At 40.5% G+C, this 19708-nt stretch overlaps 1 protein-coding gene across 9 annotated transcripts in view; it reads left to right on the forward strand.

Annotated features, from left to right (window-relative positions):
* GRIK1 (glutamate ionotropic receptor kainate type subunit 1) overlaps nt 1-19708 on the forward strand; it is a 465070-nt gene that overhangs the window by 332522 nt on the left and 112840 nt on the right. For all 9 annotated transcript variants that reach the window (XM_070367863.1, XM_070367989.1, XM_070367928.1 and 6 more), the window contains 2 exons: nt 5328-5381; nt 8456-8629. In XM_070367863.1, the coding sequence (XP_070223964.1) occupies nt 5328-5381; nt 8456-8629 (228 nt within the window). The remainder of the gene's footprint in view (nt 1-5327; nt 5382-8455; nt 8630-19708) is intronic.

Consider the following 19708-nt stretch of genomic DNA (forward strand, 5'->3'; position numbering starts at 1 on the left):
TGAAACAATAGAATAGTCTTGTGGCATATCTATAGTAGCCTGATACAGAGAAAGCCTTCATTTAGGGTCAGTCACCCTTCCCCTCACTGGTTTAAAGACTGTGTTATCTAGATAGAATGGAATGCCATAAATATGCAGACTATGTAGGACTTTTAGTATTTTTCTATTGTTCTCTGTATTAGCCAGGGTTCTCCAGAGAAACAGAACCAATAGGAAATGTACTTGAAGAGATTAATTATGAGGAATTGGTTCATGTAACTATGGAGACAGAAGTGAAATGAAGTGAAAGTCACTCAGTCCTGTCTGACTCTTGTGACCCTGTTGCAGGAAAGGGGATCCCGTTCCGGTCCCCAAAACTGGGCTCTTGTCTAACACTCGGAAATGAATTGTCTGAGGAGACACATGTGCTGACAAAGCAAGAGATTTTACTGGGAAAGGGCACCCAGGTGGAGAGCAGTAGGGTAAGGGAGCCCAGGAGAACAGCTCTGCCACATGGCTTGCAGTCTCGGGTTTTATGGTGATGGGATTTGTTTCCAGGTTGTCTTTAGCCAATCATTCTGACTCAGAGCCCTTCCTGGCGGTGCAGCCTTGTTCAGCCAAGATGGATGCCAGAGAGAAGGATTCTGGGAGGCGGTCGGACATGTGCTGTCTCCTTTTGACCTTTCCTGAACTTTTCTGGTTGGTGGTGGCTTATTAGTTCTGTGTTCCTTACAGGGATCTCCTGTTGTAAAACAACTCATGAAATGGCCACTGTGGTGTCTGGCCAGGATGGGCGGTTTCAGTCAGTGTGCCTCCCCTGAACAACCCCACAGACTATAGAGTCCAGGCCCCGATACTGGAGTGGGTAGCCTTTCCTTTCTCTAGGGGATCTTCCCAGCCCAAGGATCGGACCTAGGTCTCCTTGATTGGGCCTAGGACTCCTGCACTGAAGATGGATTCTTTACCAGTTGAGCCATGGAGACAGAGAAGGCTTCACAATCCACCATCTACAAGCTAGAGACCCAGGAAAGCTGTTGGGTAATTACAGTCTGAAACTGTAGGCCTGAAAACCAGAAGAATTCAATGGTGAAAATCTCAGCCCTAGGCCTGGACAAAGCCAGTGTCCCAGCTCAGGCAGTCAGGCAGGAAGGAAAAGAGGTGAATTCCTTCTTCCTCTACCTTTTTGTTCTAATCAAGCTCTCAGGGGATTGGATGATGCCTACCGTATTGGGGAGGATCATCTGCTTTTTCAAAAGCTTATTTATCTGGAAACACCTTCAAAGATACATCCAGAAATAATGTTTAATCTGGGCACCCCTTGGCCCAATCAAATTGACACATAACTTGAACTGTCACCATCTATGAAAGCCTTTGAGTTCTTATAACTGATTCTGTATGGACATAGAGTATGATTAACTATGAACGGTATTTTGTTGGAGGCCTTTTTTGTTATTCAGCCCAGTTACATCAGATCGAAATAGATCACCTTTCTCTATGGAAAAAGAAAATTATTAACCTTCTCTCAACCATGATTATTTATGTTATATCTTTATTATACAAAGAATCAAAGCAGCCTAGAAAAATAATTTGAAACAAAGTCATAAATATTTTTTAAGAGAGGAGAGGAGTTGGCATCAAGGGGAAAATTAGGTAAGAAAACCATAAATCTGAATGACATTAGCACATAGAATATATATCCTTTTTCCTGATGAGTTGCTAGTTGAAGACCCACAATTTTGACCCTGAAGTCCCTAATTATCAAAACACACACATGACATATTGTGCAGTATTCATGAAACAGAAAATTGTATGTATTCAGGAAAAAAAAACCTTAGTTTGCCTGGCACTGATAACCATGTTAGTCACCTAACATGTTAGCCAGGGTGAGTGAGATCTCTGTCAGGATGAGGAGGGTGACATGTATCAGTCGCTTTCTCCCTTCCTTGACCCAAACCAGCACATGACCACACCCAAGCTCAAGGACTCAAGAAATATAATCCTATCATGCACCTTTCAATTTGAAAAATTGGCAGTGGCTCTAGTGAAGTCTACACTATGGGTCTTGCAAAACTGAGAAGACTAATAGGTACTCGATAAATCCCTACTATAGATATACAATGGTATTGAAAGAGCTAGATGTTTACCGTCTACCAAACTACATCAATAATATGATCTCAAGTTATTTAATAAAAATAATTCTGTTAGGAAACAACCATTATTAAAATATTGGTGGAAGTAATTAAGGGGAATGAAGCATCAATATAAATAGTATTGACAGCCATGTTTATCACTTAATTGTGTGTGTGATGTGATGTGCTTTGCACCATTAAAAATAATTTCAGTAGAGCCAAAAACAGTCCCTGGCAATACTGTCTTGATAAAGTACACACTGCCTATGTCAGCACCTCCTGGTCAACTCAGCAAAGCACAGTAACAAAGTTTAGAGTATTGTTTGTTAGGAAAAAGTCAGTTTTGCAAAGAGCCATTTAAAAATCCCCATATCATGATTACACTCTTTATTTAAAAAACTGACATTTATCTTGATGTGGCATTTTCATAATCCCTTAACGACTTTTAGTTGAAATACCAATGTTGACACAGAAAGAAAATCGTTATACTAATGCTATAAAATGCAATGTATACAACTGTTAGACAACAGAGCAGCCAGTCTTCATCAGTCTACAAATCATTATAAGCACAATTATTTAAAAAACATCACCTTTGGTGAAACTGACTTGTTGTTAAGTCACTAAGTCATGTCTAACTCTGCAACCCCATGGACTACAGCATACCAGGTTTCCCTATCCTTCTTTATCTCCTGGAGTTTACTTAAATTTGTATCTACTGAGTCAGTGATGCTATATAACCATTTAATCCTCTGCCGCCCTCTTCTACTTTTGCTTTCAATCATTCCCAGCATCAGGGTCTTTTCCAATGAGTTGATATTAGTTTTATTTCAGTCTGAAAGTTTCTCATTCACTCGTGTACTAGAGAGTCCACAAAGCTGACAGCTCAGTGATCCATGACTATACTTGCTTCTTAATTTTCATTCTAGGAAGCACTGACCTAGGCTCTAGGTAGGAAAGTCAAGAATGGGGATTTTTGTGGAATATCAAATAAAAAAGTGTATGTGGAAGATGCAAGGTCAGCACCAACAAAAGCAGGTTCATTAGCTGTTTATTCACTGCATCTGCATAACTCTTTTCTAACATTAAATAAGAGACATTTTAGATGAGTATTTACCTCCAGGAATTACAAATAATAATAATTGGTTGAATGTTTGTTTTAAGAAAAAAATTTGTGCTCTCAATTGGTGATCAAATGCCTCCATAATAAAATTTAAAAAGAAAAATCCACCCATATAAAAGGCTTAAAATTCAGGTGACTTGGTGTTTTTTTTCAGTTTCAGAAATAATATTTTAAACCTCAGTGTCCAGGTCTGTATCCTGACATAAAACTTATCAGTTCCCTTTCAAGAGATAATCTCAGCTGCAATTACACTAACGACCAAAATGAAAAATTGAATTCTGAGTGACCCCAGCAGGTTAGCTCTTTATTCTCCACTGATATAAGGGATCAGCTAACAAGACCTCACCATGCATGCCTTTAAATGTTATTGATGGCCCTAAAGCAATTCTACCCTTTTAAAAATCCTTTTGTGCACCTGGTCTTGTTATCACCATAGGAGTGACTTGCATACTGTGGGCTTATGATTCATAGGGAGAGTTTCCTGTCATTTGTCTTACCTTCATGACATTACAATTTCACTAAATATTCCTCTTGTTTCTGTGTTAGCAGTGAAAGCACAGGAAATGTCAGATCTGTGCTTCTGTATGTTATGTATGCACTGTCTCCAAATGTTCCCTCCCCTTTGGTGTAAAATCATTCTAGGCTACATATCTTAGGCATCTTCCAAAACCTCTGATAGCTTGTGTTGCTTTTCTGAAGACCTTTTCAATCCACCTCTTCATAAACTGAAGTTATGAAAGCCCTTGTTCCATAATGCAAATGGACAAGTTTTCCACAAAACAGTGATTCCCAACCATTGCTGTGAAATACAGAAATTCCACTCTCAGAAATTCTAATTCAAGAGGTCTCTGGGATGGAGTCTAAGAATATCTGATTTTAAAACTTCCAGAGGGGATTCTCATTTGAATCCAGCATTTATGAGTTATGGGGATAACTGTCTTGAAAGTTTGATTTCTGAGTCTTCTCCATTCATTTCTATGCAGATACCAAAAAGACAGCACCCAGGCCTTTAGTGACCGGCCCCAAGGAAGGTGATGCTGTTGTCATTTAGTCACTAAGTCCTTTTGGACTCTTTTGTGATCCCATGGACGGTAGCCTGCCAGGCTCCTCTGTCCATGGGATTTCCCAGGCAAAAATACTAGAGTGGGTTGCCATTTCCTTCTCCAGGGGATCTTCCCAACTCAGGGATCAAACCCTTGTCTCCTAGGTTGGCAGACAGATTCTCTACCTCTGATCCACCAGGGAAAGCTAAGAAAGTGATACTCTTGATTTAAAAGATCAGTGACAATCTTACCTCCAAAGCACGTGGAGCTGTTTCTTCTCAATGGACACCATTTCCAGGAATCCAAGCAAAAGACCACAGTTTAAGAAATTACCTCTATTTAGAACCTTGGTCATTTCTGTTTACCTCTTTTTTGCTCCTCCCCACCAAATAAAAACTGTACACACAGAATGTTGGAACTGCCAGGATCCCAATTAGATAACAGAATCAGACTTAAGAGGCAGTGAGAAGAAGTACAAAAATAGTTCCGTCTTTCTATTTATAAACAACCCTCTTTTCCCCTACTTGTTCTGTGGGATGAGATGGGAAAGGGTAGAGAGGAGGGGTTCAGAGTGCATATGTATAGATCTTCATTTAAATATATCTACATATCAGTATTGCCAATCCAACATTTAATGAGTTTTACTCTGAGGCACTATGATAAGTACTAAAGCTAAGGAGATCAATAAAATATATATCTCAGCATGGGATTACTCAGAAACCCAAGCAGTAGAAAAGGCAAGACTCTGTGCCATTCTGGACAACTCCAGATATAAAATATGTTGAGCATGAACTATGTTTAAATTTGATCAGCCGACCAATTTCTCCCATGAAGGTCAAGCACAACGTGATGAAAGCACATAGGATGGAGATCAGTGGCCTGGGTCCTAGCTCCACATTACTCATTGATTTGTCTCAGGTTTCTATCTACTGAGTCTCTGAATTTCCAAAGCTCCTTCCTATTCTATGTCGCCAGGCTACTGCAGTCAACCTACTAATCATCTATTTCTTCTTATAATTCTGTTTCTGATTGTTTTCCCTTATTTCTCTTTGGCAGATCCTGTTCATGGGCATGATGACTGAATACTATCATTACTTTTTCACAACCCTGGTAAGCATATCTGGTGGAAATGTATTTCACACTATCAAAAAATCTTTGGTTATTTTAAAGTCAGCCCTGGTGGCAAAGGCAGGATATTGTCACGGAGGTTTGTTTTATTTTCCTAAGAATCCTCTAAATCTAGAAATGCTAAACATCAAGTGTCTTCTTTCCTTCCTTCCTTCCCTTCTTTCTTCCCTTCTTCCCTCCCTCCCTTCATTCTTAACTAGCATCAATGCATGTGCATCCAGAAAGGAATTAAAATAAAGCTTCCATTAAATAGAAACTGCCAAAGTACAAACTATTAATAAAGAAGAATCATCTGTATTTGCTACATATATTAGTGGACACACTAAAGTGTATCTTGGCATGCTATCTGATGTGATTTCTCCACCTGTGTCCAGTGGACAGCTGGTTTAGCCAGGGGTCACATGTCAGGTATTTGGAAGACTATCAAGATAAGGAATTTGGTAGAGGCTTTCCACATTGAACATTTTTCATCATAAGAAAAACCATGGCTGTAAGCCTGAGACAGTCAAAAGAAGCTATACAACCTTAACTTTTGAGAGATTATCAGGTCTAGGAAGAATGATTTAAGCATTTAACACATCAAAATGATGTGTTAGCTGTCAGCCGCACACACAATACACCACTCCCAACACACACTCCATTCTCTTACATGAGAAGACACGTGATCAACCTCCATTTCTAACCTGTAAAAGTGTGTCAGCTTAAAATCTACCCAGATTTGCAAGATTCAATAAGAGTATCGTTTTCCCAAAGAAATCTGGCAAAGTAGGCTGGTGCATCAGGGAAATCAAAGCCTTTGGAACAAGGACCAGACAGGTCTCGTGTACCTACTTCTGGAGGCAGTAAACTCCAGTCCTCAACTGAGTATCTCTGAGAGCAGGAAGGGCTGCAGAGGATATCACAAGACAAATGCTATGGGGCAGGTGTTAAAATTATCACTGCTCCTGAGCTGGGAGTCAGAGAGTAGGATGCAGGGCAGAAGTTCCTGAACTTAAGTTTCCGTGGTCTTCACTCCCTCGTTGACATCCTGATGGGATCCTCTGTCAGAAGAGTCAAGGGAGACCCTGAGAACCAGAAAGTGTCTTACTCTGCTCACGAATATTGCCCATCTCCATCACCATGAACACATACGTCTTACCCAAGGCGAGATGGCCGTCTGCCTCTGAACTTTCCATCCTTCCCAGGTGTATATGCCTTTAAGGGTTGGTTTTGTTGAAATTTGAGAAAAATATAAACAATGAAACCTAAGAAGGCTAGTCTTCAATGGAAGGACAGACCAGTTGCCTTCACACTATTGCCTCATCCTCCACTAACAAGGGGATGTTGACAATTGGCCCTCGAACTCTCCATATTCTATCTTGCACAGAAACAGTTTGGAGACCAAATGAATTTCGCACGTATTTAGCGCATTCACATTAGTGTATTGTATTTCTGTACTGTTGAATTAATAAGGGAATCAATATGCATCCTGAAAGTTTCTCTCTGATCCCCTGTAACTTGAGTTAACTTTCCTTGTATTCATGGAGTGTGCTAAAGGAATCATTCTGCCTTGGATCTTATTCTTTAAATTTGCTTCTTTAAGCAATTTCCTTTGGTTTTATCTGCATTCTGCCATGCTTTGCTTTTGTTGTCTTACCGGTTTTGTTCATGAGTATTAATGAAACTTAAAGACAAAAGAAAATTAGTTACTTAGTGCAGGGGAAATAAACATAACAATTTAAAAGGCAGTGCATTTTTTCTCACATGAGCCAGGAGTTCAGAACAGCATTCTTAAGATTCCACAGTCTAATGTAAAGTTATCTTGGAAGTAGTGATACAGAAGAGTTATTCAAAAGAATAAATGTGTATGCATCTTCTGCACACATAAATCATGAAATGTTCCTGAGGTTTTCCTCTTTAGTAACGACTATCATCGCAGATAATGTGGTCTTGTACTTTCAATAAAGCAGTTACACTGGTAGAAAATTTTTATGGAATTTTTTTTTCTTTTATTAACCATTAAATACTATTTTGAAATTTTGGCTCATTCCAAAATGTGAGATATTTTAATGACCTGCTTTAGAGTCTAACCTTTGTTTATAGGAAAAAAGTTGAAATGATCACTTAAGTCTATTTTAAATGCAAACCAACAAAACTTTTGGTTTAAATTCAGCCCTCATATATAATGGAAAATACTAGGATGGGTTCAAGTTTTTTCCTCTGAAACATTATCTAAAAGAACAAGTCCTACTGTTAAGATATTATATCCCCCATGGTGGATTCATGTTGATGTATGGCAAAACCAATACAATACTGTAAACTAATTAGCCTCCAATTAAAATAAATAAATTTTTTAAAAAAGATATTCATATCCATACAACCACAGGCTCTAGTTTATTCTCTGAAAAGAACCGTTTGTTTCTTATTCTAAGCTTGTGTCTAGTGAGCAATTTTCATGCTCTCATTATATGAGACATGGGTTAGTTTCAATGAGCAGAAAATTATTTTGTTTTTTTTTTTGCTGAGAGTGATCTTCCTGTCAAATGTGTATGTAATATCCAAACTTCACCTCCTTTGCAGCGTGGGGCAGAAAGTTATGAGGGAGACAGGTGGTACTGCCACCAAGTGGATCATTCTCAGGTCAGTCACATCACCACTCAGAACCTTGGTTTCCTCATCTAGAAAATAAAAGCAGTGTACCGAATGGACACAAAGGCCCCTTCAACTCCCCAAAGGACTATATCCTTAGGAACAAAATGCTCTAGCTTCTCAGACTGGCATATCCTGTGTCCGAGGGCATGCTAATTATTGGCAGCTTAATTCCTGTTCTCGGTTTGTACAAACTCTAACAGTATCGCAAAAACAAATAGATGAAAATGAGAATTATTACTGCCTTAGAATTTGTCAGGCAGCATGCAAATGAAGAACAACGGGAAACGTTCTTTTATAGCACCAGTGTGATGATCGCTGCCGTGCTTGTTTTAATCTGTTGCTTCTGCAAGCGTTAGCTCTCTTTTGCATCAAGAATGCTGAAAATGTTAACTCTTTCTTCTTTTATCATTTTTAATACTGCACAGGACTTATTTGCTTTAGATCTGGAACTCTATAGGTACAGTGGTGTAAATATGACCGGGTTTCGGCTGCTGAATATTGACAACCCTCACGTGTCCGCCATCATCGAGAAGTGGTCCATGGAAAGATTGCAGGCTCCACCCAGGCCTGAGACTGGCCTTCTGGATGGCATGATGACTGTAAGTAGCTTTAAAATAAAATCACTTGAGATAATGTTTGACTTCCTCAGGGGTTAGGTTAAGACTCTCATATGCTTTCTATGGGCTCCCCTGGTAGCACAGATGGTAAAGAATCTGCCTTCAACGCAGGAGACCCAGGTTCGATCCCTGGGTCAGGAAAATCCCCTGGAGAAGAGAATGGCTATCCACTCCAGTATTCTTGCCTGGAGAGTTCTGTGGACAGAGGCACCTGGCGGGCTACAGTCCTGTGGGTTACAAGGAGTCGGACACTACTGAAACGACTTAGAACATACATAGCATGCTTTCTATCGTGCAAGGGGAACGTGTTATAACCTGTGCCTGGACTTGTATGAGAGGAGGAGGGAGGATTTTTATGGATTTTGAAAGCTTGCGCATGGCAACTGTCAAAAACTGCTCTTTTCAACTTCCTGACAGTAAGGGCCTCAGATAAAAAGGTAAATGCGAAACAGTCACTACTGTCAGCTAAATGGAGGCAAAGCATAAGCAAGGCGAAATGGGAAACGGGTTACCCCCTGGGAATGTGGCCTTGGGAAAGAGGGAGGGAAAGAGGAGGAGCAAGCTGCCTGTAAAGGTTCTTCAGAACCAGTTTGCTCTCCTTTCTTCTGCCACATCTCAGCAAGCAGAAACACACGTGGAAAAATGCAGGTTTCCATATGGTTGGAGTGTGCACACTCTTCTTGTCCTGGGTGCAGGAAGGCGCACCTTTGCAGGCACTGACGGTGCTTTACACCAGCCATATGTCGCTCTCAGAGCAGATGCCAAGCCTGCCTCTGACAGAGAGAGAGGTACTCTGCTGAACACATAAATTGCAAACTGCCTCATCAGAGAGCTTCTCACTAACATCATTTGTCTCTTGTTGTCAAATGCACCTACCCTAGCTTTATTTCTCTAATGAAGCTCCCTGTGTGATGGAAGAAAATTGCAGGAAATAAAAAAAAAAAAAGATCTCTATGTCAGAACAGTGTCATCCAAGGGAAAAGATATTGGGAATGCGGGCAGGTAATAGCATTTTAAATTGGCATAGTATTTCATTCTCTGTTCCCATCATCGGGAGAAACTCTCTTGTTTTTAAGATGCAATTTACCGATAACTGAAAGGCATCATCTCACAGATAAATAAACTTGGGATTTCTCTTCTTTTTCTATCTTTTTTGAACAAGGTACAAATGAAAAAAAAAAAGAAGAAGAAGAAATGAATGAATTAAGTGGTTCTGGATGATTCTGTGTTTAAGGCCCCTGTCTTTTGTTCAAACCTGAAATAACTCTTAAAATATACAATGTGATCTGATAGATAATGATGGAAAGCATTTTGGTACAAATGAGCCTTGGGATGACTTGAAACATTGCTTTGAATAAGAAGTAGAAAATATCCAAGGAAATGCTAGACTTCTGAAATGAAAGATAAAGAGAGAGAAAAGGAGGGTGGGTGGAGAGAGAGAGAGAGAGTAAAAAAAAAAAGCTGCTGGTATATTTTTCCTCTTGGAGTTGTATTCCAATGTGTTCAAATATGGTTCAAAATCTTCTGCCCACCCTCTACCCCCACTTCTCAAACAAGATCTCTATCATAGGATGAGACTGTGAGTCATTTTTACCTGTGTCCCTTGAGCACCACTGAAAGACTTAGAGCTTGGACTTACCTTAATACAGATGTGAATTCAGGCCACACATTAATTATTCATCACAAGTATGTCTTAATTTATAAAAGAAAAAAATTGTCTGTTGTCTTCAATTATACTGAGCTGACGGAAGAGTTTGTGCATATTGACTGAGATGAGACAAAGCACAGAATAAGGCAGATAGAACGATACCGTTCTCACCCAGTCAGGCTGACCAGTCCTGTGGACAGGAAGCATGGCAGCCCCAAGTCCAAAGGATGAGAGACCTGTCTAGAGTTTACTGTAGTCTTCTCATCCAACCAGAGGAGTCACTGTTATTAGCATTGTTGTTGTTGTTATTATTATAAACTATAAAAGGAAACAGGGATTTATTAGAACAGAAGGTGGCTCAGCAGTTTGCTATAAAAGTGGGTAGAGCAACTATGTTAGATTATGACATTATTGGTGAAAAGCAGTGGTGACTCTCAGTTGGCCACTAGAAGGCAGATCCCACGGTTACGCAGATAGAGCCTTGCCACTGATCCTGTGAAGCATAATGTTGACCTATATTTTTTCCAAAGAGTCCATTTTGCAGTTCACTGTTTCCTTTTGGCTAATTTGGGAGTAGAGAAACAGTCACAGAGAGCTTACAGGGCAAGTATAATAAAGGAAATCAACTCTAAATATTCACTGGAAAGACTGATGCTGAAGCTGAAGCTCCAATACTGTGGCCACCTGATGCGAAGAGCTGACTCATTGGAAAAGACCCTGATGCTGGGAAAGATGGAGGATAAGAGGAGATGGGGTGAAAGAGGATGAGATGATTGGATAGCCCATCACCGACTTGATGGACATCAGCTCGAGCAAACTCTATGAGAGAGTGAAGGACAGGGAAACCTGGCATGCTGCAGTCCATGGGGTTGCAAAGAGTTGGACACGACTTAGCAACTGAGCAACAGCAGCAACAATAAGAGCATCTGATGGACTGATGGTTGAGTCAGGAAAGCACACCCCAAGCCCCCAAGACCAGGCCCAGTGTTAATAAGTCTTTGTTCTCAAATAGCCTCTGAACTCAAACTCCTGCTTCTCTACCTTAAAGATAAAAACTCCTTTGGTTTCAATACCACTGTGTCTACATATCCCAGATCCATATTTCATTCATTCTTTTTTTTCTAAATTGTTATTGGAGTATAGTTGCTTTACAACGTTGCATTATTTTTTGCTGTGAGTCAGGCATCAGTCAGTTCAGTCACTTGGTCGTGTCTGACTCTGTGACCCCATGGACTGCAGCAAGCCAGGCCTCCCTGTCCATCACCAACTCCCAGAGTTTACTGAAACTCATGTTCATTGAGTCAGTGATGCCATCCAACCATCTCATCCTCTGTTGTCCCCTTCTCCTCCCACCTTCAATCCCTCCCAGCATCAAGGTCTTTTCCAACGAGTCAGCTCTTCACATCAGGTGACCAAAGGATTGGCGTTTCAGCCTCAACATCAGTCCTTCCAATGAACACCCAGGACTGATCTCCTTTAGGATGGACTGGTTGTATCTCCTTGCAGTCCAAGGGACTCTCAAGAGTCTTCTCCAACACCACAGTTCAAAAGCATCAATTCTTCGGCACTCAGCTTTCTTTATAGTCCAACTCTCACATCCATACATGACCACTGGGAAAACCATACCCTTGACAAGACGGACCTTTGTTGTTGGCAAAGTAATGTCTCTGCTTTTCAATACTCTATCTAGGTTGGTCATAACTTTCCTTCCAAGGAGTAAGCATCTTTTAATTTCATGGCTGCAATCACCATCTGCAGTGATTTTGGAGCCCCAGAAAATAAGGTCTGTCACCATTTCCATTGTTTTCCCATCTATTTCCCATGAAGTGATGGGACCAGATGCCATGATCTTTGTTTTCTGAATGTTAAGTTTTAAGCCAACTTTTTCACTCTCCTCTTTCACGTTCATCAAGAAGCTCCTTAGTTCTTCTTTGCTTTCTGCCATAAGCGTGGTGTCATCTGCATATCTGAGGTTATTGGTATTTCTCCTGGCAATCTTGATTCCAGCTTGTGCTTCTTCCAGCCCAGTGTTTCTCATGATGTACTCTGCATAGAAGTTAAATAAGCAGGATGACAATATACAGCCTTGACGTACTCCTTTTCCTAGTTGGAACCAGTGTATTTTTCCACATCCAGTTCTAACTGTTGCTTCCTGACCTGCATACAGATTTCTCAAGAGGCAGGTCAGGTCGTCTGGTATTTCCATCTCTTTCAGAATTTTCCACAGTTTGTTGTGATCCACACAGTCAAAGGCTTTGGCATAGTCAATAAAGCAGAAATAGCTGTTTTCTGGAACTTTCTTGCTTTTTCGATAATCCAGCAGATGTTGACATTTGATCTCTGGTTCCTCCGCCTTTTCTAAAACCAGCCTAAACATCTGGAGGTTCACAGTTCATGTACTGCTGAAGCCTGGCTTGGAGAATTTTGCTCATTGTTTTACTAGCATGTGAGGTGAGTGAGTCCTGCATACATCTACATATATCCCCCCTTTTCTGGATTTCCTTCCCATTTAGAATACCACAGAGCAATGAGTAGAGTTCCCTGTGCTATACAGTAGGTTCTCATTAGTTATGTTTCATACATAGTGTAATAGTGTATATAGGTCAGTCTCAGTCTCCCAAGTTATCCCACAGCACCTTTCCCCACTTAGTGTCCATGTTTGTTCTCTATGTCTATATCTCTTTCTCTGCTTTGCAAATAGGTTCATCTTTACCATTTTTCTAGATTCCACATTTTGGGCTAATATGAAATATTTGTTTTTCTCTTTCTGACTTACTTCATTCTTGCATCTCTAGCATTTGCTGCTTCCAGTGCTCGGAACGTTCTCCTAATGAGGTTTGCTCAAAGGTTACATCACTGAAGACACCTGCTACGGACCTGCTACCTAGTCTAGAACCCCCTGTTCCTCTTATTCTCCCTCCCCTAATCTGTTTTACTTTTCTTTGTAGCCCTTATGCCAATATGTCATATTCAGATTTGTTTGTTTGGTGCCATCACCTACAAAAATATAAACTCCATGAAGCTGGAAATTTTGTCTTTTCATATTTTGCTCTATTCTCAACACTAGGAAAAGGCTGGCACAAAACAGACCTTCAATAAACATGTATTTAGTAAAAGAATTAATGTACTAAATAGTTGAGGTCTACTATGTATAAATTGAGGTCTACTAAGACTCAAGATATTAAATGAAAAATATTCACGTAGCCCTGAGATAATACTGCAAAAGTCCAAAGAGAGCATCTATAAATGAGAAATGGGCATGATTAATAAAAATAGAGATTATTCTAATGTAATAATATTATTTCAAAAAATTAGACATACACTAACCACTATCAATAATTAAGTAATACTTTTTTAATGGACTTGCTTTCTCCAAAATTGCATGCCATTTCCTCACTGCTCTCCGAAGTAAATCTCCCTGTAGCCCTTTATCTTTGTGTGTGCCACATACATGCACAGATGCCCTTATGAACATAAAATATATTTTTAAAAACCTATGTATTTTGACATTCCATCTACTTATCTACTTTTCTTTTCAATTTTTTAGCAATTAAGAATTTCTTAGAACATTATACACTAAAAATATCTTCAAAGCATATTATTATGTCAGAACACATTCAAACCTTAAAATATGTAAGTCCAAGAATTTTGACTTCAGATGTAAGAAATATATATATTAATAATAAAAATATTGACATTAAAAACAGGGTCAAAATTGAGTTAAGAAAACTGTTACTGAGTCAAGAGTACAAAAATAGTGAAACTCATTATTTAAAAACACCTTGAGATTAAAAAAAAGTGTTTTATCAACTGAAGTGTTAGTTAACTGAATAGAGTGATTTTGTATAAAATGTACTTCATTTATTTTCTCTACGTTTAAATTTCTCTCTTGGACTAATTCAATCTATTGGGTTTTGAGGATAGACTTTAATGGAGCAGCCCATTCTCAGATGGATTCTTTTCTGATTATGAACCAAAATTCCGTGCGATTCTATATGGCATCAGTTCAGTTCAGTTCAGTCGCTCAGTCGTGTCCAGCTCTTTGCGACCCCATGAATCGCAGCACGCCAGGCCTCCCTGTCCATCACCAACTCCCGGAGTTCACTCAGACTCACGTCCATCGAGTCAGTGATGCCATCCAGCCATCTCATCCTCTGTCGTCCCCTTCTCCTCCTGCCCCCAATCCCTCCCAGCATCAGAGTCTTTTCCAATGAGTCAACTCTTCTCATGAGGTGGCCAAAGTACTGGAGTTCAGCTTTAGCATCAGTCCTTCCAAAGAACACCCAGGGCTGATCTCCTTCAGAATGGACTGGTTGGATCTCCTTGCAGTCCAAGGGACTCTCAAGAGTCTTCTCCAACACCACAGTTCAAAAGCATCAATTCTTCGGCGCTCAGCCTTCTTCACAGTCCACCTCTCACATCCATACATGACCACAGGAAAAACCATAGCCTTGACTAGGTGGACCTTTGTTGGCAAAGTAATGTCTCTGCTTTTGAATATGCTATCTAGGTTGGTTATAACTTTCCTTCCAAGGAGTAAGCGTCTTTTAATTTCATGGCTGCAGGAAACAACAAAGCATTGATCTGCCTTCCCAGTTCTTCAAGTGCATTCACAATATGAAGTTAAGTCAGTACCCTTATCTCACATGTAACTGTTTCCTGTAATGATGAACCATAGAGAAGACAACTTTGAGTCTCCAACTTGAGTGTCACCCTGAGTGTCTACTGCCCTCGTGTCTACCCTTGTGATACAACAAGCAGTGGGATTTGGTAGAAAAAGCAAGATCTTTCCAGATTAAGAAAACCTAGTTTAGTCCTTCCTATGTCCCTGAATAACTAAATATCCTAAATTGTGTAGCCTTTCTGAACCTCCTAGCTCATCTGCATTCTGTATAATAATACTTTATGGTGTTACTTTACAAATTCAATTAGGTAACATACACAAAGCCTTTAGGACATAGTATTGAATTTATGTAATGGTACCTGCTGTTTTGCCAATTTGTATTCAATGAAAGAAGAACAAAAGACTTTCTGAAAGAGATTCTATCTTATTCAAGGCAGGATCCAATTCTCTACAAAGACACACATTCTTCTGTTTGCAAGTCTAGTCCAAGATGGCCTGTTCCCTGGGATCTGTGTGACCTGTGTGACCTGTATGACCAATGGCATCACCCAGTTCTGTTTTCCAACTCTGCATAAGTCCTCTTTTCCTTATTCCTGTCTTTCTCAAAAGCTGGCAAATACTCATTGAGATTCTCAGTATGCCAACTTCTGTGCCAGATTTCACTAGAACTGCTCTCTTAATTCAGAGAATGCAATGGCACCCCACTCCAGTACTCTTGCCTGGAAAATCCTATGGATGGAGGGGCCTGGTGGGCTGCAGTCCATGGAGTCGCTGAGGGTTGGACATGACTGAGTGACTTCACTTTCACTTCTCACTTTCATGCATTGGAGAAGAAAATGGCACCCCACTCCAGTGTTCTTGCCTGGAGAATCCCAGGGACGGGGAGCTTGGTGGGCTGCCATCTATGGGGTTGCACAGAGTCGGACACGACTGAAGTGACTTAGCAGTAGCAGCAGCTCTCTTAATTACTGAATTTCTAGATAATGAGTACAAGGTTGTATCTTCGCTACCTTCCGCAACCTTCTTCCAAACCCAAGCTCACTTACAAGTTGCTCTTCCCTACTTCCTGAGTGCTCACCAACTCTCCTAGCACTTTGGCTCCCTCAGAAGCATCCACCCCACCACCTTGTGTTCCCTTGCAGGAATCTTAATAGCCAAAACACGAGCCTTTGCACCCTTATCAGAATCATCCTTGTTTCAAGAGGCGTGTCTCAGAAGAGAAGGAAACCAGCTAATTCATACTAAGAGGCAAATTGCTGTTAGCTCTATGTGTGGGTGAGATATTAACATTTTAATAGGGGAAACTAGGAAATGGGGGGGATGAGATACTATTTGAAAGCATTTCCCTCCTAGAGGAATGACTTGTTTATCCATATCAGGGTAATGTGAATGTTCCAAATTTGGAGAGAAGATGGAAAATCCATATATTTCACATATTTGCTCTCCAAAGACTGGGTCTCCCTTCAGCACCCTGATCTCCTCTAGGTTTTTCCAACAACAGCAACATGCTAGACAGGGAGAAAAATGTGGAGACTCCATAAGGTTGTCTCAGGCTCTCATCCCTAAGGTGACATAGCATCTCATTGGTTTGTATTGGGGTCCCCAAGGCCACTTTATTGGGGTCCCCAAGAGCTTCCCTGGTGACTCAGATGGTAAAGAATCCACCAGCAAAGTGGGAGACCTGGGTTCAGTCCCTGGGTTGGGAAGATCCCCTGGAGAAGGGAAGGGCTACCCACTCCAGTATTCTGGCCTGGAGAATTCCATGGACTGTATAGTCCATGGGGTCACAAAGAGTTGGAAATGACTGAGTGACTTTAACTTTCACTTAGGAGGACTCAGAAATCAGAAAAGGTGTTATAGTCATAGTTACAATTTATTACAGTGAAAGAGTACAGATTAATATCAACAAAAGTCACAGAGACCAAGTCTGCTTTGACAGTGCTTTATTCTCTCAGCAAAGATGTGTGACAAAACGTATATGAATTGGTGCCAACCAGAGAAGCTCATCTGAGCCTCAGTGTCCAGGGATTTTATGGGGGTGGGGGGAGCAGTCACAAAGGCATAGAGCACCTACCCAGCTAGCCTCAGTTAGTCTCCAGTCGCTCCAGAGGTCAAACTGGTATGACAAGGTCCAGACCACCAAGTGAACAAAAATAGGCAATCCCCGTGAGTCACACTGTTAGCATAAACTGTTTGCATTACCTATGACGCCAGTGATGCAAAGACACTCTGATTAGGCAGAATATTCTAAAGAGGTAATCGCCCAGAAGTCAGTCAAAGACTAGTCCTTTCTTTGGAATTTGAAGAGTTGGAGCACCCTCAGTCCTCTGAGTTAATCCTTTATTGCACATCATAATAAGCACTGGAAAGAAGCCCACTTTCAATGTGCCTATTTTGTGATCCATGTGCTGTAAAAATATTCTCTTAGAGACACTGAGCATGTGGTGTCTTCTAAGCTTTACATGTAAATAGAATGTGAAAACAAACACATTTGGAAGAATAAAATTTGAAACACTGGCCATGTTTTTTTTGTATATATTTACTTAAAATGGCTTGAGAGTTGCTGTTTGGTAAGCAGGCCTCTAGCATAAAACTGTAAAGGGGAGGAAATTCACTGGTACTTTATTAGTGCTATAAAGTACTTAAATGTTTCCTCAATCGAAGAAAACATTGTATAAAAAGGGAAGCATAGGTTTAGAATAAATGATTTTCTTCTTTGAATTTGGAAAGCACCAATCTGGCCTATAGTTTTGAATCCTGTTATTACTTAGCTCAGTATAGAGACAACCTTGACAAAGAAAGTTGAAATTCTAGTCACTAAGTGTATAGAAAATTTAGACCTTTAGAATTCCTCTCCTCACACTTCTCTATCAAATCAATCATCAATCAGCCAATTAGTGAATATACATACAAATGTATATTTTAAAAAGGTACATTCCAAGGCTCAAAAGTCCCAAGTCCCCACAGCATCAGAGTTGAGAACATACTCTCTGAACTCAGCGTTCATCCCAAGATGAAATCCTTGCTCCTACCCTTACTGGCTATATTACTTTAGGCAACTTATTATTAAAGTTATTTCTGGTACATTCAAGCCTCAATTTCTCTGGCTGTACTTGGGTTTTCCTGGTGGCTCAGACAGTAGAGAATCTGCCTGCCAATGCAGAAGACATGGGCTTGATCCCTGGGTCTGGAAGATCTCCTGGAGAAGGAAATGGCTATCCATTCCAGTCTTTTTTTTTTTTGCCCACTCATCTTCTTACATGGAGAAGTCCATGGACAGAGGAGCTTGGGGGACTACAGTAAACAGGGTGACAAAGAGTCAGACATGATTAAGCAACTAACACTTTCACTCTTCACTCTCAAAATGGGGAAAATACCTACTTTGAAGGTTTAATTTTAGTAATTAAAGAAGATAACAGGTAAAATGCCTATAGTGTCTCAGTTCAGTTCAGTTCAGTCACTCAGTCATGTCCAACTCTTTGCGACCCCATGAATCACAGCATACCAGGCCTCCCTGTCCATTACCAACTCCCGGAGTTCACCCAAACCCATGTCGATCGAGTCAGTGATACCATCCAGCCATCTCATCCTCTGTCATCCCCTTCTCCTCCTGCCCCCAATCTTTCCCAGCATCAGAGTCTTTTCAAATGAGTCAGCTCTTCGCATCATGTGGCCAAAGTATTGGAGTTTCAGCTTCAACATCATTCCTTCCAATGAACACCCAAGACTGATCTCCTTCAGGGTGGACTGGTTGGATCTCCCTGAATTCCAAGGGACTCTCAAGAGTCTTCTCCAACACCACAGTTCAAAAGCATCAATTCTTTGGTGCTCAGCTTTCTTTATAGTCCAACTCTCACATCCACACATGACCACTGGGAAAACCATAGCCTTGACTAGACAGACCTTTGTTGGCAAAGTAATGTCTCTGCTTTTGAATATGCTGTGTAGGTTGGTCATAACTTTCCTTCCAAGAGTATGTGTCTTTTAATTTCATGGCTGCAATCGCCATCTTCAGTGATTTTGGAGCCCAAAAAATAAAGTCTGACGCTGTTTCCACTGTTTCCCCATCTATTTCCTAGGAAATGATGGGACCGGATGCCATGATCTTAGTTTTCTGAAAGTTGAGTTTTAAGCCAACTTTTTCACTCTCCTCTTTCACTTTCATCAAGAGGCTTTTTAGTTCTTCTTTGCTTTCTGCCATAAGGGTCGTGTCCTCTACATATCTGAGGTTATTGATATTTCTCCCAGCAATCTTGATTCCAGCTTGTGCTTCTTCCAGCCCAGCGTTTCTCATGATGTACTCTGCATAGAAGTTAAATAAGCAGGGTGACAATATACAGCCTTGACATACTCCTTTTCCTATTTGGAACCAGTCTGTTGTTCCATGTCCAGTTCTAACTGTTGCTTCCTGACCTGCATACAGATTTCTCAAGAGGCAGGTCAGGTGGTCTGGTATTTCCATCTCTTCCAGAATTTTCCACAGTTTATTGTGATCCACACAGTCAAAGGCTTTGGCATAGTCAATAAAGCAGAAATAGATGTTTTTCTGGAACTCTCTTGCTTTGTCCATGATCCAGCGGATGTTGGCAATTTGATCTCTGGTTCCTCTGCCTTTTCTAAAGCCAGCTGGAACATCTAGAAGTTCATGGTTCATGTATTGCTGAAGCCTGGCTTGGAGAATTTTGAGCATTACTTTACTAGCATGTGAGATGAGTGCAATTGTGCGGTAGTTTGAGAATTCTTTGGCATTGCCTTTCTTTGCGATTGGAATGAAAACTGACATTTTCCA

Source organism: Bos mutus, chromosome 1, assembly GCF_027580195.1.
Source record: "Bos mutus isolate GX-2022 chromosome 1, NWIPB_WYAK_1.1, whole genome shotgun sequence".
NCBI lineage: Eukaryota > Metazoa > Chordata > Mammalia > Artiodactyla > Bovidae > Bos > Bos mutus.